The 23,149-nt window shown below is 51.9% G+C and overlaps 1 protein-coding gene across 3 annotated transcripts in view; it reads left to right on the top strand.

Annotated features, from left to right (window-relative positions):
- Togaram2 (TOG array regulator of axonemal microtubules 2) overlaps nt 1-23,149 on the top strand; it is a 60,913-nt gene that overhangs the window by 27,261 nt on the left and 10,503 nt on the right. For all 3 annotated transcript variants that reach the window (XM_048804599.1, XM_048804600.1, XM_048804598.1), the window contains exons 7-18: nt 2,989-3,035; nt 4,867-5,036; nt 7,600-7,750; nt 8,156-8,320; nt 11,451-11,604; nt 12,256-12,361; nt 13,454-13,689; nt 14,900-15,058; nt 18,561-18,678; nt 19,080-19,174; nt 20,765-20,957; nt 21,829-22,045. In XM_048804599.1, coding sequence (XP_048660556.1) covers nt 2,989-3,035; nt 4,867-5,036; nt 7,600-7,750; nt 8,156-8,320; nt 11,451-11,604; nt 12,256-12,361; nt 13,454-13,689; nt 14,900-15,058; nt 18,561-18,678; nt 19,080-19,174; nt 20,765-20,957; nt 21,829-22,045 — 1,811 coding nt within the window. The remainder of the gene's footprint in view (nt 1-2,988; nt 3,036-4,866; nt 5,037-7,599; nt 7,751-8,155; nt 8,321-11,450; nt 11,605-12,255; nt 12,362-13,453; nt 13,690-14,899; nt 15,059-18,560; nt 18,679-19,079; nt 19,175-20,764; nt 20,958-21,828; nt 22,046-23,149) is intronic.

The raw sequence follows: 23,149 nt of genomic DNA, 5'->3' as shown, positions 1-23,149 counted from the left end.
CTTTGACTCTCCTCCCAGTACCCCAACCCCTTCCCCACAGATGGCCACGTGCCCTCAAGTCTTTCTTACAACAACAAAAACACACAAAACCTCCCACCTGGCTCTTGCTCTATTGGTTCCTCTGGGGTTTGCGGGTTCCAGCTCTTTCTTGACCACCCCCAAAAGCTCCTGACCTGCTCTCCATCCTCACCTTGCATCCCCCAGTGACTCTTCTGTGACCTTCACCTTTATTGACCTCCTGGTGCTCTCTCCTCTCCTGGGTGGCCTTTATGATGAGTCTCCTTGGTCTGACTTTGGGTCTCATCCTTTGCACCCCACTCCACATATTTCTTCCTGTGCTGCTCTGTAGGAACACCCCTGCCCCTCTGTGGGTGCTCTGGTTCCTGAGCGGGAGCCTTGCTTTCCCAGATGGTGTTTCCGCCCCAACCCTACTGCTCCAGCCCATTCTGTCTCTACCATTCCACGTCTACACTGGCTTTCATGGGCTGCAAAGGGTGCTGCGTGCAAGTGGCCATCTCTGCACTGTCCACTTGACGTCCAGCCCATGGACTACCTGACCACAGCCTTTCATTATTTTATTTAAATTTTTAAAAATATTTTTAGTTGCAGTTGGACACAATACCTTTATTTTATTTATTTATTTTTTATGTAGTGCTGAGGACCGAACCCAGTGCCTTACACGTGCTAGACAAGCGCTCTACCACTGAGCCACAAACTGCAGCCCCTATTCATTTAAATTTGATTAACACATTTAGCCTATTTACATTTATTTTTCTTATATTTATTTTGTCTTCTCATTTTATTCTTTAACTTGCAGCATTCAAGGGCAGGGGCCATATCTCAAAAGTCTCTGTGGCTCCCAGGATGCCAAGCTTGGTGTCTGCCATAGCCTAGTTGTGACTGGATTTCTCTTCTCTGACTCTGTGGGGCTGTCCAGCCAATGGGTCTCCATCTCACTGATTCATCTGTCCATACTTTTATTCTCTTAAGAGCTATTAGGCACCTGCTAAGTGCCAGGTGCTGCAGAAACAAAGTGAAATAAGACCCACACTGTGTGCTCTAGGCACCCACCAGAGAGATTTAGGAGGAAATCACTGAGTCCATGTCCCATGACTGCCTGTCCTACTGGGAGCCCAGTAGAGAATCATCTGCGTCATGCTGGGAAGATTTCTTGGAGAAATTCTGAAGGCTGAAGGAGAATTCGTGAGGTGGAGGAGAGATTCGAAGGAGGAGCCCCTGGGACTTTAAGGGACTGGCGGAGGGAGGCGGGAGGGGGAGCGGGCGGTGCTCACCTGTGTTTGAGAGACAGGCTGCCAGGAAAGCAGGGCTGGGAATCATAGGTGGTCCTCCAGGAGCGTGTGCTTTATCCTGGGGGAATGAGATGTCACCCAGGGCTTTTTGGCGTAGAGGTGACATTGGTTCTGATTTCAAGAGGCCAGTTTGGCAGCTGTGGAGCTGTGCAGACCAAGGCGGGTGGGGCAGGTGAGGGGGGCGGAGCCCAGGTGCTGGAGCAGGGCAGAGCAGGGGTGAGGTGAGGATGTGGGAGAGGGGGGTGAGGATGCGGGAGAGGGGAGCGAGGAGGGGAGACTGGGAGACTTGCTGGTGGCCTCAGCTTGCCTTGGCCCCTGGGACACGCTGGTTTTGATATGTGGCAGGGAGGGGCTCATGTCGGGCTTAGCTGCTTCAACCCCTCCCCCTGTTGGCAAAGGGAGGTACGAGGTCACTGAGCTGTGCACCTGCATTCAGTCAGATACCCTAGGAGTGCTTGGAAGTCATCTGGCAACCACGAGGACGTTCCACTTCACTTCTCCTGCCTTCCCCATCTTGTTCATGCAGTGGGAAGTGGAACTGGGATGCGGTGCCTGGGGCCAACCAGCTCTGTCTCCAGCCCACACAAGTCCTCTGGGTGGGTGCACACCCAAGGGCTGGACCTGTTCCAGGCAGAAGCTGAGAGTCCAGGACTGCACCCAGCGTGGAGCTCTGTTTCCCTAGTAGACTTGGGATCCCCCTGACCTCTGTGGTCCTTATTGATTAGGGTCCCCTGGGCCAAGGCAGGCACTGAAGTGGACTCCCCTACTGCCTGTTCTCAGGCCCATCCTGACCTGGTCATTCTGCTGAGTGGCTCCACTGAGGCCAGAGCCCAGGATGCTGTGTCCCAGTGCTTTTGTGGTGGCTTGTCACCCTGCCAGCTCCTGGGTCCTGATGCCTATGTACTTCCTTGCTGAGAAGAGAAATCACATGGGAGATGGCACAGCTGGCCTCCATGGGGGCACAGTTCTCTGTCCATTGCACTGATGCTCTAATGCCAGGGTCTGAACAGTGCTTGGTACATTGCAGGTGCTCAGTAAATAAACATCTTTTGAATGAATGAATGGTGCTTTCCGTTAAAAAAACTGCAGTGCAACCCGTGCCAGGAATGTCCCCGTCTTATCCTTTCTATGTGCCATCAAATTGAATTTCTAGTACAAAACAGTGGTGATTTCCCATCACAGCAAAGAGGACCTTCTAGATTCCCCTGGGGAGGTGCAGGAGGGGGGGAGGAATATTTAGGGGTCACTGAGCTAGGTGGGAGCAGTTTGTAGAACTTGCGCTCAAAGCTCTCTGAGCCGGGGGACAGTTTACACTCTGAAGCAGCTGCTGTCCTGCCACTCAGGTCCAGGAAGCCACAATAGCGGGTGGGGCTGTCCTTGAAGATTCATTTCCATGTGGGTGCCAGCTGCCTGGGGACAGACCAGGGCACAGCCAGGAAGCCAGGCTGAGTGCTGAGTCTGGGCTCCCAGCCTGCATGTCTGTCCCTTAGCCCCTAGGGCACACAGGAGCTGTATCTCCTGGCCTGTTCTCTCCTGGATGGGAGCTTGGACAGGGAAACCAGCTCCCTCCCTGTGTCCCTAGTCTCTGTTCCTCATCCTGGAGCCACCCTGGGCTCCCCTACCCACCACCTCTGTCTTGCTTTCCTCACTCTTCTGTTTTCTCCCCCATTCTTTTAAGATTGGTTCGGGAGAGTGGGCCTCGGGAGAAGACCCCTAGATCTTTGGGTATGTATTCTCTATGAGCACACCCTGGTTTTTAACCCTTTGTATTCCTGGGCTGAGTCGTGGAGTGGAGTTAGGCCAGAAGAGACCTCAGGGCCCTCATTTCCAAGCCCCTCATTTCATAGACGGGGAAGCTGAGTCACCTGTGGTCCCTTGCTGGAGGGTGACGGTAGGCCTGGGCGAGGGGCTGGAGAAGCAGTGCACATTGGTGCCTGCTCTGCCTATGTTGATATACATCATAGTTGTACATCACTAGTTCATGATGGCCCAGATGAGAGGGATGGCTCTGTTACCAGTTGACAGATGAGGCTCAGTGACCTGGATGTCCTCCCTGGCCTTGGAGAGTGAAAAGCAGCCCCATCAGATTTGCACTGGGGACTCTTACTCTGTTTTAAGCAAGCAGAGGTGACCTCACTGGACAGAGCATGAAATCACATTCCACAAACCCTCAGTCGGGGCAGGTCCTGGCAGGTCTAAACGTCAGGGGAACAGGGCCAACCCCAGGATAGGAGTCAGGAGTGGGGCTGGACAGGAGGCTCTCAAGTGGGCAGAGAGGGGAGGAGGGATCCTTTCTGGTCCTGATGATCTCACTCCGTGGAGAAGCAGGCCTTGGCTGTGGTGCAGGGGAAATGAGGCCACAGCCTCCTGCCTGGTAGCTGGGTGGTTGGGGCACCCTGATCCGGGGCTGCAGGTAGTGGGAGTTGGTGCCAGCTGATGTGCTGACTGGCAGGAGGGTGCCAACTTCCTGGCAAGTCCCTGGCTGATCAGCTCAGCAGGTGGGTCAGTTGGCAGAGGGCAGGCTGTTGCCCAAGAGGCCCCCAGGTCAGGACACAGAGCTGGACCTGAGAGGTAGGCCTGGCACTGAAGCCTTGGTGGCAGCTGCTTCTCCCCTGCTCCCTGACTGGGCTGCAGTGGGGTGAGCCCAGGCAGCCTGGGTGACACTCATGGCACCTCAAGTGTCCTTTAGGAGCCTCCTCTGAGATTGCTGGCATGGGGGTTTGGGCCAGGAGACCTTGTCAATGAGGGCCTGGCTACCCAAAGCTTCTTAAGGTGTCCCTTAAGGGTGAAGGTGGGGAAGTGGTATACAAAGAGCAAAGTCCTTAGAGGGCTCCCTGCCCGATGTGTATAACATGCCTAGCACATAGTAGGGGCTCCCATGATATTTTCTGCAGCTGAGGGCTTCCTCAAATCTTGCAGCATTCCTGCAGACTCTGCCCTGGTCAGTTAGCTCTGTCACCACTCCCGCCCCCGTGTCCTCTGCCCTGTCTCTTACCTCTGGGCAGATGGAGGCTTTGAAGCCTCTCTTCCCCCTTCTCTCTGCCCCAAAGAGAGGGATCCTTATCAGAAGGTAGGAGGTGGGCAGAGGACCATGGGACGGGACCAAAAAGCTCTTCAGGAGTCCAAGGTTCATGATTCCCTTTCCAGCCTTGGGCAGCCCAAGATGGCGGCCCATCTGTGAAATAGGAGAATGGGACTAGTGGCAGTTCTCTGGCCCTTCCAGCTCTGCTGTGGTGGTATAAATGGTCAGCAGGCCTGTTTTACTTTTTCTTTTCCCGATCCTGTTTCCTGCCCAGCCCCCTTTCCATGTCTATATAAGAATAGGGCAAGCAATTCTTGCTGAACGAATGAATGAATGAGTGAATGAATAAAGGGGGATGATGCGGTCCTAGGCCCTGTGGCTCAACAGGGGAAACCCAACCTCCATTAGGGAAGTGTTGGACAGAAGCACTGAGGGTGGAGGGCTTGGGCAGTTAAGTGACCCCAGCCACAGGGTCGGGGAGAGTAGCTCAGGACCTGATTGTCTTCACCTCTCTCCCTATTCTTGACTCCTCAGAGCCCAAACCTTTGGCTCCACCCATCAGAGACAGGTCTGCCACCTCCTCCGAGAAGCCTGTCCTGGCTTCATCACAGTCTGCCCCTACGCTGACAGCCTTCTCTTTCAACCACGCCAAAGAAGCCCACCCCTTGTTAAAAGAAGAGGACCAGAAGGAGACCAGCACCAAGGTATCTGGGAGGCCAGAGGAAGATGAAGTCAGGATCAAAGTGGACCACTAGCTAAATCCCAGTATGTTTCTGAAATGCACAGCGTAGAGCTGGCCCGTGGGACATGGAGGAGAGCCAGGCAGAGCCGAGGCAGCTGTGTCAAACCCTTAAGGCCAGGACTGCGGATGGTCTGGGGGTGAGGGAGGAAGAGAAAGAAAAACTAGGACAGGGCTGGGGTGGGCACTGGGTGAAGTGAAGAGTACAGAGGGTTGCTAAGGGGCAGGTGGGGAGGAGGAAGGACAGAAGAAGGTCACACATGGTCGGAAGGAAGCAGGATGTGGGGGAGAGGACAGAGGGCTTAGGTGAACCAGGCTGGGTAATCTGACCTGCCAGGCTGGACAGCAACCGAGAGGCAGCTGACCAGAGGCTGTGGGGCCACGGTCTGACAAAACCTTGTACGTTGGAGGTGACCTTGAGGAGGTGGCTTATCTTCCCTGGACAGGACTGATTTAGTAAAACTTGAAGAGGTGCTGGTAGGGGGCGCCTGTGTTCAGAGGTAAAATAGTTCAGCTCAGTAAACACATCCAGGTGCCTATCCCATCCCCACCACGTGGGAGGCGGGGATGCCCTGCTGATACTGACAAGGGCCAGGCCCTGCTCTAGTGAGGGCGACAGAACACGAAGGGTCCTAATCATTCCATGTAGAGAAGACTTTGTCCTCCACTCGGCCTCGGCTTCCCACTACACAGTCAGACCCCAGATCCCGGCATTACCAAATTCGCCACCCATCTTCCAGATCCCAAGTGTCCCATTGGCTCACCACTGTGTCTCTGTTCTCGCTCCATTCACCCAGCGCTCCAGCCCAGCATGGGTTCACCTTCTTGCATCAACAACATTCTCCCTGAAATTGGATCATCCCAGCCCCACGTTCACTCTCTGTCCTCTCTTCCATCTTCAGAAAACCGACAAAACCAAAACAAAGCTATTACACCTCTCTTTTCCGGTTCTCTCCTGAGCTTACTCCAGTCCGACTTTAGTCCCCCCCTCCCCACAAAAAGGGTCACCAGTGACTGTCACCTTCCCAAATGCAGCCACATCTCAGTCCTGTCTATGTTGACCCAGCAGCAGCAGCTTTGGATTCAGCTGGCAGTGTGGTCCTCGTCAACGCTCCCTTTAGGGATGGAGGTGGGGTGGCTCTTCCTGGGTGCCGTGCCTCCATGAGAGCCAGCTCCTTCTTGGCCCTTCCTTGCTGGCTGCTCGTCACCTTCCCAACCTCTGGAGGCTGAGCCCTCCCGGGCTTGGACCTCTGGTTTATTTACATCACCCTCAGGACCTCCTCCAGTTCGTGGCATTGAGTACCGTCTCTAAGTCAAGAACTCCCAAACGCCCCTCGCCAGCCCCACCTTCCCCTCACCTCCGTTCACATGTTCAGCTGCTACTCAACGTTTTCCCTTAGGTGTCTAATTATATTTTAAACCTACCATGCCTGAAGCTCAACGCCTGAATCCTCACCTCACAAAATCTCCTCTTTCTCTAATGTTCCTGCTCAGGGAATGGTGGTAACAGGCTACTCCAGCCTTCCAGGGCCTCAGGCCAAATGTCTTAGGCCCATCCGTGATTCCTCTCTCTGTCTCTTTCACCTCGCATCTCAAGTGTCAGCAAAATCAGGTCTGGTTTAAAAAATGCCCAGGGGCTGACGGTTCCACCATCCCCGCCCCCCCAGCCCTGGTCCAAGCCCCCACCTCATGCTCAGTATTCACTTGCTCTGATCTGCTGGTGCCCACTCCACCTAATCTGGACTCTTCCCATGTAGCCCCATCCCTGGGATATAAAAGACAGAATGTTCTGGGTTGTGTAAGATGGCATCATTGGAGGAAGCCGGGGGAAGCCTACACAGAGACTCTTGGTCCTACTTTTACAACTTCTTATGAGTCTCAAACTATCTCAAAACAAAAAAAATTAAAAGAAATCACCCAGGGAGAAGCCAGTGCCCCCGAAGGAGGTCAGGTCATGCCACTCCTCTGCTTCAAATCTTAAATGGCCTCCTGTGTCCCTCTGAGGAAAACCCAAGTCCTCACTATGGACTGCAAGGCCTAGTGTGGTTTAGTGTGCCACCTTCTGACCTGGTGTCCTGTCACTGCTGTGACTCAGAGGGCTGTGCCAGCGTCCCCCCACCCCACCCCTTGTAGCCACACTGGGCACACTCCAGCCTCAGGACCTTTGTATTTTAGAACATTTCTTTCCTAGAAATTTCTTTCCTTTTCTTTATTATGTCTCTGCTTGAATTTCACCTCTGGGGGTACCTCTGGGCCTCCTTATCTAAAGCAACAGTCACCATCACTTCTGTATCCTTCCGTTTTCTTTCCCCCCAGCATTTCGCTTGACATTAGAGACTCGTGTTTCTTGTCCATCTCCTCATTTCACAAAACTCTTAGGGGACAAGGACTTTATCTTTTTGGCTCCTTCTTGGAACAGTGATTGGCACATAGGAGGTGCTCATGCTTTTGAGGACTGAATGAATGAGGGTATAGAAAGCATAGCCGAGTCCCCAAGGCTAACAGAGTTTGCCTTGATCTTGTGCCAGATCCAAGTCACCATCTCCAAGTCTGCACAGGAAAAAATGCGGCTGAAGCAGATGAGAGAGATGGAGTTGTTCCGGAGGACAAAGGAGCCTGACAGGGAGAAGGAACTCACTTCCCAGGCCCCCGGCTCGAGGAGAACCCTAGTGAAGGAAGGTACTGGGTGCATGGGATGGGAATCCTTCAGACTGGGGAAACTTCTTGGCCAATTCCTGGATTCTCAACTCTTGAGACTGGACAGGGCCTATGTCCACTCTCATAGTCTGCTTTTTTTAGGGACTGGAGATTGAACTCAGAGACACTGACCACTGAGCAACATCCTTAGCCCCATTTTGTATTTCATTTAGAGACAGGGTCTCTCTGAGTTACTTAGCATCTTGCTTTTGGTGAGGCTGGCTTTGGACTCGCCATCCTCCTGCCTCAGCCTCTGGAGCTGCTGGGATCACAGGCGTGTGTCACCGTACCCAGCTCATAGTCTGTTAATGGGACCATTTCCAAGGGATCTTGGGCCCCAGGGAAGGCAGGACCAGCTCAGTTCTAGGACTTTCTTTGTCTCCACAGGCCTCCTTCCCCTACGGGGCAGTGGGACCCTGTCTGTACCCACCAGGATGAACAGCCCACGCAGAAACAACGTTGGCATCATCTTGAGGAAGCGGGCCAACCGGTCCTCTCTGCCCAGCATCCCCGTCAGCAAGCAGGAGCCCAGCTTTGCCCGCCATGCTTCAGGTGGGGCTCAGACCTCTGGCCGCGAGGCCCCAGGATGCGCTGGGGCATGAAAAGGGGATATGAGCTGCTCTGCCTGCCACCCGTAGGACTAGCAGGTAGCCCTTGTGTGAGGTGTCAGCTTGCCAGAGAGAGGAAGAGTGTTTGGAACTCATAACCATCTGTGGACCAGGCAGGGGACCCAGAGATCACACCTGGTGTGACATGTCCTAGCAGAGTCATTAGCATACCAGATCAAAGATGCTATCGAATAGCAGCCAAGGAAGTAGAGGGAACTCCAGGAGGAGGAGGAGGAGGGGAGAGATCCCTGCCTGCTGTGTCACACTGCCAGGTGGGTCAGAGGATCCACAGGTCCCAGCAGGACACCTCAGGAAAGGTGCCAAGGGGCCAGGGGAGGCTCTGTCTCCATTCCATTTTGCACATAAGCCATTCACATGAGCTTTCATTTGAAAAGATTACTTAAAGGTATTTCAAAATAAACAATTGGGTCCAGTTTATTTCAGTGGGATGTGGTGGACAGGGTTGGTGGACTAAAACAACATTTTAGTGCAATAAATTATATGAACTCACTTCCATTTTCCATTCAGCCTTTATGATCTGGGCACCGATCCCAGATGATGTCATGTGACAATCCCAGCCTCTATGATTGTGTCAAGTAGAAAGTTTAATTTGGGGCTAACCTTTGGTATCTCTCTTTTTTGATGAAGAGATCCTCCAGGCTCAGTCGGAGATGTCTGAAGCTGGCTCTAATTTTATAGAGAGGGTTTTAAAATGTCATTCTACTTTCATTATAAATATTCATATTCTATGACAAATAATATCAGTTTATCCATTATGGTAGTGACATGAAACTCCCTTTAAAATGAATTTACTTAGATTTGGAAAGAGGCTTGACTTGAAGAAAAATACAAAGCAAGAAAAAGTGTAGGTAATTAAATGATATGGCAAAAAGATCATGATACTGGGAAATATTGATCTATCTAACTCAACTGACTCACTTTATAGATAGGGAAACTGAGAACCAGAGATACAAGGTCACCAAAGGTCCCTCAAGGTGACGGTGGCCCATAGAACTAAGACTTTGGCTAGTGACTCTTGACCCAGTATGGTCTGTTACCGCCTCTCATTATTTAAACTGGGTGTGTGTGGAGGAGTACGGTAGAAATAAGATCGTTAAGTAGGTAGGTTGGGTTGTTGGAGTTAAGAAAAAACCAACATTCTCCTCTTATATCCTCCCTAGGATATAATCTTCCTCTTCCTCCTTCCTCTTCCTCTCTCTCTTTCTTGATAGTCAACAGAGAATCACTTACATTTTACTCCGTTTTTTGGTTTGCCTGGAAATGATGGAATTTCAGGACTGTAAACTTGGCTATCCTCCTGATTTTCCTAATAAATCCAGTAAGACTCTAGCTTTTCTCGGGATACCAGGTAGGTTTAGGAGAGCTTGATTGTGTCTACTCAATTCCTCCCATTTTATATGTGCAAAAAAAATGGAAACTCCTGAACTACAAGGCACTCTGTGGACATTATTGAAAAGCCGTCAGGGTAAGGGACTGGGCAGGACTAAAGTAGACGCAGACCCTAAGAGATTCGAGACTGCAGTGGCTTCTGCCGGTGCCTTTTGTGTGTCTTAAAATCTAGGTGGATGCTAAATGCCACTGGAGAACGAGGTGGCAGCAGGTTGGGGTTGGCAGGAGGCCAGCTTGTGTCTTCTCCTGAATGGACCAGTGCTACTTGCAAGCTTCACAGACAGTGTTTAATTCAGGCCCAGGTTGACAGGGGAGGATAGGGAGGTTGGGTGTCTCACCTCCTACCTCCTAGAGGGTGATCTGAGGGCTGACACACTCTTTCGTGTGCCAATGGCAGAGAATCCAGGAAGGACATCTTTGTGTCTGGTTTTAAGTAAAGGGCTGCTTCTCCACTCAGATTTGCCCGGGACCCCCTGGATGTGCTGTAGAGAAGATCATCCCTGGGGGTGAGGAGAGCTAGCCGGGGAGCGAGGCCTGAGAGCAGAGCTCTGGGTTGGAGACTTTCTTCCCTGTCTCTGTGATGGTCTCTCAGGGCCTCCCATATTCCCACTGTGTGATGAGGGCATTGGGCTAGAAAGAGCGCCTCTGAAATTTCTTCTTGTTCTTGTGAGAATTTGTGATTCTGTCCATAAAGAAGGAGCGCATACAAAACACACTCTATTTTTGTTTGTTTTGGTACTGGGGATTGAAACTGGGATGCTCTACCATTGAACTACAGCCCTACTCCTTTAATTTTTTAAAACTTTTTTTAATAGGTTCTTTTTTAGTTATTCGTATTAGTAGAATCCATTTTGACATAATTATACAAGCATGGAATATGTCTTATTCTAATTCAGTCCCTAGTACCTCTCCTTCCTCTTCCTTCCCCTGTGCCTGCTCCTGTATCGATCTTTCTGCCATTTTGAGACAGGGTCTTGATAAATTGCTGAGGCCGGACTTGAATGTGCAATCCTCCTGCCTCAGCCTCCTGAGTAGCTGGGATTGTAGGCGTGCAGCACCGCGATCAGCACATGCACATGCTCTGGTTTCTAAATCACTTACATCCCTGTCTGTTGTGGGCCACATCTGGACCCAGCATCTGGACCTTGTCTCCTCCAGGTCTTCTTACCTTTCTCTGCCTCCCTCCAGCCATCTGTCCATGGAGCACTTACCTACTCAGGCAGAGGATGATAGCAGGAGGGAAGGAGCAGAGGCTCCTGGTGGAAGTGAGGTCAGAACCATGAAAGGCGCTCACTGAGAGACTTCCTGGGCCTCAGACCAACCCCAGGTAGGGCAGGACTGGAGGCGAGTCCTGGCTCCATGGGCATTGTCACGTGACATCAAGCAGCACATCACAAGTCAGTGTGTCCACCATGGTCAGAGTGGCAATGGAGGAATGGAGAAAGTCAACAAAAGGCACAGTCAGATGGTCCCCTTTGGCTCCCTGGGGCGTGAGGCCTGGAGCTTGTTCTGACCATCACCAGTCCCTCCTGCATACACAGTGGACTCCGAGCTGAGGGCCATTGGCATGGTGAGGGTCAGGAGGAGCAGCCACTGGGGACATTTGCCCTCCTTCAGTCCTCCTGGGTGAAGCTTCTTCTTTCTTTTCTGTTCTGTGGGTGCAGCTAACTCCTTACCTGCTGTGCTCACTCTGGGGTCTCCTGAATGGGAGGATGAGGAGGACGAGATGGGTCTGAGAGCCTTCAAGGAGTTGAGGCCTTTCTCGAACCCAGAGCTGGGCTTGATGGACGCCCTCCAGTGCCTCAACAGCAGTGATTGGTGAGGAGACACCGTGTGTGTGTGCACAACCTTGAATCTATGTGGGTGTGTGAGTGTGTGTGTGAATGTGTATGTGGTATCTCTAGCTTCCTGAGCCTGGATCCCCCCGGTTGACTCTGTGCACTGATCTGCAACACGCCAGGGTTAGGCCTGACAACTGTGACTTTGACTCCAGAACGTAGGGACTGGGAAGGATCACAGCCCTTCATTTCCCTAACTCAAGTTTAATTTGCTCTGAGTCTTCCTCACCCTGTGCTGATGGGGCACAGTCTCTTAATCATGAGCAGAGTGGTGGCTCAGAGTCCAGAACATTTATGGAAAGCCCTCAGGGTCTTCGGTCCTCACTCCAAGAACATCCCTTTAGGTGTCTGCTTTGTGTCAAGGACCCAAATAGGTCTTGGTCTGGGCACGGATCCCAGCACTGCCAGAGCCGAGGGCCACCCAGGGCCCATACAATGGCTCACACTGAATGCCTAGGATTTCAGGCCTGGGTGACACTCCAGGAAGTGCTGCCTCTGAGACCCTGGAATCCCACCCTGCTGTGTGTGTGTGTGTGTGTGTGTGTGTGTGTCCCAGAGGTCCCTGGTCTGCAGAAGGAGCAGGGCTTCTTCCTCTTTATCTACTTGTGACAGTCCCGGCCTTGCTTCTCAGGCAGATGAAGGAGAAGGGCCTGGTGAGCGTCCAGCGCCTGGCGGCCTGTCACTCGGAGGTCCTGGCTGGGAGGCTGCACGATGTGTCCTTGGCGGTGACTGGGGAGGTGAGGCCTCCCGACAGACCATGAGCTTTGCCCCCTCCCTGCAGCTGCTCCCCCTTCCCTGGTGCAGCTGCTGAGGTGAGTTTCCAGCAGCCACGGAGGGGCCCATGGCTCCCTGGAACATGGGCATCTCTACTACGTCTCAGCCTTCAGCCACTGAGGTAGGAGGAGTCACCATTCTTTTCTTTCTTTTTTGGTAGCAGTGATCAACCCCAGGGGTGTTTAACCACTAAGCCACATCCCCAGTCCTTTTATTTTTTATTTTGGGACAGGGTCTCACTGAATTGCTTAGGGCTTTGCTAAGTGGCTGAGGCTGGCCTTGAACTTGTGATCCTCCTGCCTCAGCCTTCTGAATCTCTGAGATTACAGGCATGGGCCACTGCACCTGGCTAGCCATGCATACTTCAGATTAGACAGCAGAGACCCAAGTGGCACATTTGGAATCCAGTGTGTCCATTTGCACACAAACCGCCTGAGGAGGGATGGCATGCTCTGGGCAGATCCCCAACTTCAGGACAGCTGTAGCATTTCCCAAGGCCTGTCTGAGGCTGGGACTCAGCCTAGGTTGGGCCCAGAGAGGCAGTCAGAGGCACTTGATCCATGTGGAGGCCTTGCAGATAGATTGCTTCAGTGGGGGAAGGGATATGACTACAGAAGATGTTATGTTGACAAGCAGGCTGGGCAGGGTTGTGGCTCTGTGCTTTCCTGTATGTGACCTAGGGTCTGTTTCTTCGCTACAAAATGAGTGTCATATACCTACTTCTCACAGTAGTTGTGAAGATCAAATTGGATTTTTTTTTTTTTATAAATGTGCCCTGAAGACTAAGTGTTGTGCAAATTTCAGATGATAATGATAATGGTGGAATTAACAATTATGATGATCACAAAATGGGACTGTTTTGCCCAGAGCGGCTGCAGGGTGTTAATTTCTAGCGTGGTGAGGGGTGAGGAGGGGGCGTGGTGAGGGGTGAGAAGGGGGCTTGGGGTGGGGGAAGGGTTAGCGAGAGGGCTGGTTCACTTCCCATCCTCGCTGTGTTCCAGAGCCCTAGGCAGGGTCTGGCAGTCCTAGAGGCCCCTTCTCTCACTCTCTCCCAGGTCTCCAACCTCCGCTCCAAGGTGTCCCGCCTGGCCATCAGCACCCTGGGTGACCTTTTCCGGGCTTTAAAGAAGAACATGGACCAAGAGACTGAGGAGATCACCCGCTGCCTGCTCCAGAAGATGGGGAACACCAGCGAGTTCATCCAGCGGGCAGCCAACCGGGCCCTGGGTGCCATGGTGGAGAACGTGACCCCTGCCCGTGCCCTTGTGGCCCTCACCTCAGCAGGCATTTAGTATGTGGCTGCCTGTTGTCTAGAAGGGCCAGGGAGGCAGGGGAGAGGCTCTAAGATGTGAGAGAAGGAAGAACGGGACCGAGAAGGAAGGAGGCAGAAAAGTGGGGCTGCAGAGGGTCAGCCGGCTTCTCAGTGGGCTTTTCCCCACCCTTTCTGGACCAGGCTGGGGATTCTGGAAGAGGAGGGGTGCTGTTGTTCTGCTCCAAGACTGGGGAGCACGGTGGCCATGGTAACGCCTCAGGAGGCACGGTCACAGAGCGGCCTGGGCTGTGCCCCAGGGGCTCCTGCCCTCCCGGGGGCATTCTGCTTCTGTCTGATGAAATCTGGGCCAGTGAGGAGAGGAAGGCACAAATGGCCGTCTCCCGGGGAGGGAGGGGCTGCAGTTGGAGCCAGATTTGCTTTTCCCTTAAGAACAAAAAGCAAAACCAAAGGCATTTCCCGGGCCCTCTCTCCCACAGGGCGAAATGCCCCTCCACCCCAATAAGTCCACCAGCACGGGCCTCTCAGGGGACATTAGGGCCTGCCGCCGCAGCCCGCACACCTTTGCATGTCGCCAAGGGTGAGGCGCTCCTGAGCCACGTCGCCTGGGTTCCATTCTGGATTGTTCCTCACCTCTCCAGGCCTCCTGATGTGTTTCTCTTGTCAGTTCAGATTCCACCTGTCACAGCGACCAAACCACCCAGTTCAGTTCAACAGATATGCACTAGGCTTCTGCGGTGTCAGGGTGTGCTGGGGGCCTGTGAGGTTGCGTCGGAGAGGGGGCCCTGTTCTCTGTTCCCAGGGAGCTGGACGCCTCACCAGGCTGGGGGCAAGGGCACACCTCAGAGGGAACATGTCAGTGTGCCTGTGAGGCTGGGAAGGAAGAGGAGACACTGACTGGGATTTTTCTAGGTGGAGGAAAATGGGGTGGCGAATGTAGATCAAAGGACGAGCATGCACTTGGGCAGGGCCCGAGAACACCGAGCACGGGGCGTTTGGGGAGCATCGTGGCTTCAGGCACTTGTCCCTTCCTCACAGTTGTTGTCATTGTAGCCCTGTCATCAGAACTGATGGCTCTGTCCTCCAGGATTCCCCAGCCGTGTGTGGGAGCCGCAGTGGGCTGGCCTGAACACGGGTCTACAGTCTATGCTTGTAGATCCATATTTTCCAGCTGGGACCCCCACGTCCCCATCCTGGGACTGACAACGTGGCTGTGCTTGTTTCCTTTCAGCCACCGGAACCCATTAGTCCGGAAATGCACCGCTGAGCACCTTTCAGTCGTCCTGGAGCAAATTGGTGCAGAGAAACTTCTCTCAGGCCCGAGGGACAGCACTGACATGCTGGTGCACAACCTGGTGAGGCTGGCTCAGGACTCCAACCAGGACACCAGGTAGAGCAGGGCTGGGGCCTGGGGCAGACAAGGCCACCAGCCAGCCCCAGGGGCCCTGGCCAGAGTTCAGCTTCCCTGGGGTCATTCAGGGGGACCAGGTAGACTGAAGCTGATTTTCCTATTGTTCCCCCTCCCTCCCATGTCACAGACAAGTCTGTTCAAGGAGCCTTCAGTGCCCCCTGCCTCCACGCTGTCCTCTTCCTTCCTCTCTCTACTCCTTGCCAAGTTGCTCCTATCTCCACCCACCCCGGCTCTGTTCTCTGCAAGACTGTTCGGTCATTTTGCCAAGCGTTATCTGCGGAGCACTCTTCATCCTTGTGACACAGCATTGAATTGGAAAAACCAAGCCCCTGTTGTCTTACTCTTAGTTAAGGGAGACAGATAGTAAAAGGATAAATATTAGACCACTTTAGACACAGGTAAAGGATGCAAAGGTAAAAACAAACAAGAAGACAGAGCAGAGAATGGGCTGGGAGCGAGTTTAGACTGAGGTTTGGGGAGATGTGAGAACGGACCAGCTGGATGGAGTCAGCCTTTTTGAGAATGTGGGAACGTGATCCAGGCAGAAGAGATGGTACGAAGGCCTCCGGATTGGAACTGCCTGGTGTTCAGGGACCAGGATGGGCAGCCTGGGTGGAGCACCAGGAGTCAGGGGTGTAGCGGACCGGTGCCCAGATCATGGAGGGCCTCAGAGGCCAAGGTCAGGGTTGGAATTTAGAGTTGCATAAAGGGAGGTCACAGGAGGATTTTTTTGGTGGGAGTGTGAGGACGTCTTAGAGGGTTTTAAGCAGGCCAGTGATGGGATGAGTTTGCACCCAGGGCACGTGTACACTCCAGCGGCCCTGCCCAGCTGGGGCTCCCGGCATGCTGCTCCCTGAGCCTCCCTTCTGTCAGCCGAGGTATCTGCCTCTTTGTAGCCCAGCTAACAAGTGACAACATTTGGATTTCTAATTTTTATCAATCCCATGGATGAAGGTGACAGCTCATTGTTGTTTCTGAGTATTTTTATCCTGGTGACTAGTGAGTTTGAGTGTTTCTTTTTTTCTTTCTTTCTTTTTTTTTTTTTAACATACTTGTTATCTGTTGGATTAGAAATATCTCTTTCTGGCTGCTCACTGGAGGACTGACAGTTAAGGAGAGGAGCCAAGATGCAGGGTAGACAACACACGATGGCTACACATGGTCTGGACAAGGGGGACTGGAGGCTGGGCTAGGATTGTGGGTGACTTTGATACATTTTGAAGGCAGAGCCAACAGGACATAGATGAGTGGTGAGGGTTGCGGGGATACATAAATCAAAGATGCCTCTCAGGTTTTTGGACAGAACAACTGGGTGAATGAGAAGAATATTGGTGAAAAGGAAGGTCTGGGATTGTTTGTTTGTTTCTCCTTGTTGGTAGGTGATGGAAATGGAGGCCTAATCTCTCTCTGGGTCTAACATTCTTTCCCTTCTGACCTCCCTTTTATACTGGATGACCCTCCCTGACTTTCATTTTCCATTTTGGAAATCCCATGCCTCCTGGTTTCTGGTCACTGGACTTCCTGGTTCTCCTTTCCCCCAGGGCCATTTCTCCACCCTGCCTGCCCTCTGCATGGAGGTGACTGTGGAGTCTACTCCTTCATTGTCCTCCTCTTCTGGTTCTCACTTCTCATGACTGCAGCCACCAGCAGAATCTGGCGCTGCCCTGTCTCCCTCCAGACCAGACCCTTTTTGGAGTGTCAGTCTCATATCTCTGATACCTCTAGGGAACCTGCCACTGGATGTCCCAGTACCATCTTCAGTGCAGAGTGTCCTCAAAGGAGCTCATTGCCATCTCCCGAAGCCTGATTCTTTGGCTGTGTTTTCTTCACGGTTCATAGTGACCATTACTTGCCAAGTCACACAGGATGCAAAATAGGGATTCCCATACTTCATTGAACCCAAGACTCACATTTCCCCCACTTGGTAAGATCTTTGAAATTGGCTTGCGTCTTACAATCAGAGACCTCTCAGTTGCTGTTGTAAACCAAGTGATTACAACTTGGTTTTTATTATTTGCACATTTGCAAACTTTGGCATTCAAGTTTGCATTGTAGGAACCTTTCCTTGTCAGTCTTTTGATTTATTTACAGAAATCATTTTGGGTGCTCTGCAGAAAATTGTTGAGTTTAATTACTGTTGAAAATGTCTTAGAAATATTATACTAGTATTTGGCATTGAATTGAAAAATTATTCTGTACAAGACGACATGGAGACAAGCAATGGGGCATCCATCAGACATCGGCGAAGCAATCATTCACTGTTGAAGAAATGGCCAATATTTCACATTTTCTTACAGAGAAACCACCAAGGACTTTACCTGATCCAAGGAAGGAAAATGCTCACCAGTAATGTTACCTTCTTTTTCCGAGGCAGCCTTCACTTGTGGCACAGCATCACTGAAGATAGTGGAAATTGCCAGCATTTTATTTTTCTGTTTTTCCTTAGTGGAAAATAAAGTAATGGTGCATTTTGCAATCAATGGAGTCTTAGGTTGGGTGAAATATGATAATTCTAGATGCTTCCTGCTATCAAATCCTGTTATTCCAACCCCCTAGCAGCTCTTGAATCTGACTGCCCCTTCTTATCCCCACTCTGCTGCCTTATTTCAGGTCTTCATCTCGTGCCTGGGCCCTGATGATAGCCTCCTAATGGTCTACTGGTCCCCAGGCTTGTCTCTACCAATCACCCCTCACATTGCTGCTGGAGACAGTGTGACTAATGCACAAAGCTGGTCATTCTTCAGCTTCTTGTCGCCAGCAGCTAAACTCCTTCATGTCTCCTTAAACAGGGCCCTGTCTTCTTGTCGACCTGTCTCTTCCCGTGTCCAGTCCCTGCTCACTCTTCCTCAATCTGATCTCCTGCTGATATGTCAAATGTGCTATGGACCCTGGATGGCCCTTCTCCTCCTGCTTATTCCCTAGTCCCACCCCCACTTGTGAACTCCCACTCATCCTTTGAGTCCCAACCCCAGGGTCAGCTCTTCTCTGAAGCCCTCCTTTATTTCCTCCCCCAACCACCACCATTCACCAGGTAGAGCCGACCACTCCCTTCCATACTGTCTTCCTTCAGACTCGTAAATGTACCAGACTAGAAAAAAATTAAGTATATTTTTTGTATAGAATTCAACAGAATATTGGATAGCCATTTAAAAGGATGCTGATAAAGAGTTTTAAATAACACAGAAAGATAATGGATGATAAAGTGAAAAATCTAGATGCCAGGCGTACCTGTACTCTGGTATCAAATGTATTTGTGTAGAAAAAATATTAATATGTAAAAATGTCATAGTGATTTTTCTCTTGGTGATGGCATTAAGGATGATGTTTGTTCTTTTATGAATCTAATTTTTAAGTGGGTAGGAATTGCTTTCCTAATGAGGAGAAGTATTAAGAACTCTCCTCCCATAATTGGGAAATTGCGAAGCCCAGGTCTTATGCCCTTCTGTTGCTGTCGCTTAGCTTGCTCTTTCTGCTATGGCAGGTTTTATGGCCGGAAGATGGTGAATATCTTGATGGCCAATGCTAAGTTTGATGCATTTCTGAAGCAGTCCCTCCCGTCACATGACTTGCGGAAAGTCATGGCGGCCATCAAGCAGCGGGTGAGTCGGTGGAGTGTGACTCCGAGTCTTTGGGGGCAGAGCGGAGCCTGGTGGCCCTCAGTGGGTCCGGGGAGCAGAGAGTGGATTCCAGAGCTTCACTTTCATTCGTTGCCCCTGACAGGTGGGATAAATGTGGCTTCTGCCCCTGTGCTCATTCCTAGTTCTGCCCCTCCCTGCCTAAAACTTCCTTGAACTCCCTGGGCCTACACATCTTCATCTGCTAAGGGGGGATCTTGTCTCTGTCCTGCAACCTCCAGGGCTCTGGAAAGCTCAGCTGTGGCCTCTGGAGCTCTCCCAGGCAGAAGGGGTGATCCCTCATGTTGTAGTCTATACCAGACTGGTGGGCAGTTCCCTAGAGGGCAGCTTCTTTTAGCTCATGTTTGGTGTGTCTTTTTTTCAAGGGGACAGAAGATAATCATGAACTTCCATCTGCCAAAGGTCGCAAGGTGTTGAGGAGTCTGGTGGCATATGAGAACGGCCTACCCACCGAGGACAGGTATGGCTGCTCTTGTCTCTCTGGGGTTTCATGTTCAAAACTGCCAACAGAAGCATCTTGCTTGCCCATGGTCCGGGGTTGCTCTGGGGTAGAGGTGTGGATCTGGTGTACAGCTGAGACCTAATTGGGTCTGCAGTACAAATGGATAGTTTCAAAAGAAGTGTTTCTCCACCCACATCTTGGGCAGACCAAATGGAAGCTGGTTTCTGCAGGCTTGGCCAAGGGAGTGCCCTTCTGCAAGTGCAGGTGGGGCTTGTTGGTCCGGCCCTGTGTGAGGTCAGCTTCTCTTCATTCACTTAGATCAGCAAATCCTTTGGGCACCAGATGTGAATGCGCAAGTAGGGCATGGCCAGGGCCTGGGGTGGGGGGCCCTGGATTAGTTCAGAGACAGAGCTGGGACACAGCAGGTCAGAAAGCCTGGGCTGAGGGGTTGGAGGGTGGATCCTGGGAGCAATTAGAAACCAAGCAGGAATCCCATGGTCATTCTCTAAAATTTAGCCATTCTGCCATGTCTTGGGAGGATGCCATCTGAACTCAGCAGGACCTCAGAAGAAGGCTCACCCCCTCTTCAGTAGCAGCCTCCCGCTTTCTCACACTCAGCCAGGAGCTCCAATTCCAGCCTTCTTCCCTGCTGTGCCTTTGTTTAGGTTTTGCAGTCTTCACCTGGACCATGCCTATTGGCCTAACAGGCTCAGCTCACTTGTTGTCTTCTCTCAGATGCTCTCTGACACTCTGTACTCTCCTCACCCCATCCTCAGGGTGGACAGCTGCCCCTCTCCTTTATGACTGTCTTCTATTGGTCCATGACCGCCCTAAGGCAAACACTGTGCTTCTGGTCGTTCTAGTGCTCAGCACAGCTCTTAGCACTAAGTAGGCCAGAGTGTGAGGAGTAGGAATGAATGACAGATTGGATGATGCGGAGTCCTTTTGGCTGGGACCTGGGTATAGGGCATGACTCAGTGACCCTGACTTTGAATGTGAGGTGGCAGTTTTCTACTGAGCTGCTCTTGTGCTGATTCAATTAGGCCATGGGGCTCAGATGGGCATGTGATCCAAATGTCAGGGAACAGAGCTTTATAACATTTCCCCAGTTACTAGAGGAATGAGAGCAGACCCTGGCCAGCAGGTGCAGGATCCAGCCACCAGGTAGAAGGTGGGTCCTGATGACCTTAAAGACCTTTCTCCAGTCTTGGGTTAAATGTGAATCAGTTGGAGCTCAGTAGTTGAGCACTAGAATGTGTGAGCCTCTGGGTCCAGCACCACAAAAGAAAAAAAGAAGAAGAAAAGAAATGGGTACCAGTCATCTTCTCGTGAACATTTACCTGTCACTCCAGCCTTCCCCGCCAATTTTGCACATGTCTTCTGAAAGGAGGGGGAAAAGGCAGGAAGAGAGAGCTCTGCCTCTGGCAAGAGGATGGGGTCCTAGGCAACCACATCATTGTCCCCTGGGGAAGAGACTTTCAGAGTTCTCAATGCCAGTGTCCCCAAGCGGTGGGTAGAGGAGAAGCTTGGGGTGGACCAAGCTGCAGGTGCTCATCCAGTGGGATGGCATGTGGTACAAGATGTATGTTCATCCCTCCTTCTGCCTAGGCTTGGCTCCAATGGCCCACGGCGGGTGGGGTTGCGTTCCTCGGCGTGGGGAGGTGTGGAGGCAGAGGAGCAGCTGCGGGAGCTGGTGAGGCTACTGGAGGCCAAGGAGTACCAGTCGCGGATGGATGGTGTGGGGCGGCTCCTTGAGCACTGCAAGACCAAGCCAGAGCTCATTATTGCCAACCTGGTCCAGGTGAGCACTGCCCACCCTGCCCTCTGGCCTCTCTCTCTTTTGTGGGTGCAATTTCAATTTGGAAAACTCTGAACCAGGGTTGGACATTGTGCCATACCTCTCAGGGTGGAAGGGGCCTGCTTTCCAGTTGGTCTTGTAATGCCAAATGGGGACCTGAGGGGTTGACCACACCTTTGAAATGCTCAGAGGTAACTTGGGTGTCTCATCTGTCTGACAGATTAATAATGAGGAAGGTATGAAGTACAGGTAGAGGGCACCTTGGGGGAGGTCTTGGATTGCTTTTGGTTGATTATTTCCATAATGTATGGAGGCAGAGCCTGTGGTTGGACCATGACGGATGGAGAGGTGGATTAGGGGTAGGTATAGCCTTTCACAGGTGGAACACCAGGGTGAATATCTGCTTCTTCCTGGAGCAGGATTGCTGGCAGTCACTCCTGAGGCAGAGTAGGGGCAGGCGGGGTCAGCAGACTTGGTGTCCATCCAGGTTACTCACTAGCTGTGTAATCTGAAGCACAGCATTTAATCCCTTGGAGCCTCAGTTGTTGTTTATGGGAAAGGGGGATAACACGTACCTGTGGTTGTCAAGGTCATTCAGAGGAAGAGCCCGGAGGACCTCCATGATGTAAAGTTGGCAAGCAAGGAGTGCCCAGAGCATGTTAGTTCCTCCTTCTTGCCCATCTTCCTCTTGAGGAGATGAGCTCTCCACAATTGGGAATGCTCTGGAAAGGCTGGAAGACCCCTTTCGAGGATGCTGGGGAAGTCTTGGCCAAGGGCAGTTGGTCAGGCTAGGTGAACTCCAGGGTCCCTGGCTCCATGGGACTCCCTCTCAGCTTGAGCTCCCACAGGCTCTTGGCTTTTGTTCCCTCAATAGGTCTTTGATGCGTTCACCCCAAGGCTTCAGGATTCCAACAAGAAAGTGAACCAGTGGGCCCTGGAGTCCCTTGCCAAGATGATCCCCCTCCTCAAACACAGCGTGCATCCCATGCTGCTCTCCCTCATCACGGCGACTGCAGACAATCTCAACTCAAAGAACTCGGGGATCTGCACCGCTTCGGCTGCTGTGCTGGATGCAATGATGGAGAGCCTGGGTGAGCGTCCTGCTTGGGCTGTGGGGCTCTGACTCCCGAGTCACCACATGCACATTCTTGCTTGGGAATCATCATAGTGGTGAATGGCCCTGGTTGGTTCTCAGGCCAAGAGCCTCCCCAGAGGCTCTGCAGGCCAGGTGTCAGCAGGGGCGCTGAGGCTCTGTCTGGAGCCTTCTCCATGTCCTATCCACCCAGGCGCCAGATGGTTAGAGGTGGAGGAGATGTGGAGATGACTTGGTCTAGCCTCCTCATAGCCACACAAAGGAAATGGCTCCCCCAGGGCCACATAGCACCATGGCTGCTGAGGGCTGGACAAGGCTCGGCTGGGGAGGGTGTGGTGATGGGCAGAGAGGGAGGCTGAGGGGATTGGAATTTGGGTGGAATTTTTGGTCCAAGTCTTTTTCCCCTCTCATGGGTTATTAGAAGGTGGTATCTGGTGTATCCAGTATATAGATGGAAGTGCAAGTTTAAAACTTCAGGTGTGCCGAGGAAGTAGGACCCGAGTAGACTTATGTCCAAGCCAGAGAGTAGTGAGTTTTCACAAACAAGTCTCCCTCGGTGCGAGGAAGCTTCTGATCTGAAAATCGCCTTTGTCGGCCTTGTTGCTCTGCGTCCTAACCAGCACAGGGCCATGTTTCGCCTTGGCATTCACTGAACAGCCCACCAGGAGGCTGGAAATGCCTGGCACATTTGTCCCTTCCTGCTCTCCGTGCCCTGGCTGGAGCCCAGCTCCTGGGGCTGGGATAGCAGCTGTGTCCTTGACTGGAACCACCAGGAGGAGTTTCAGTTACAAATCAAAGGCCTAGCGAAGCCCTTCTCTATCTCTTGAGTTCATAAATATTGTCAATTTCCACATTTCATCTCAGAGGGAATTTATGATTTGCTGAGTTTGTTGCTGTAGAACAAACAATATAAATCCAGCTCTAAATTATGGTTTGTTCTCAGCACTGCTCTGGGAAAGTGAGATTGCCGTTGCCAACAGCCTAGCTCTTGGTAAATCACCATGGGCCCTGGATTTATTGGGATAACCTGCACCAAGCGGAATGCACTTTAGCTATTTGAAGAATATGACACCTGAATCATGGGAGAGGAGTTTTAACTCTT

This window comes from Marmota marmota, unplaced genomic scaffold (assembly GCF_001458135.2).
Source record: "Marmota marmota marmota unplaced genomic scaffold, marMar, whole genome shotgun sequence".
NCBI lineage: Eukaryota > Metazoa > Chordata > Mammalia > Rodentia > Sciuridae > Marmota > Marmota marmota.
The sequence above is the reverse complement of the archived record's forward strand: the minus strand, read 5'-3'. Positions and strand labels throughout refer to the sequence as shown.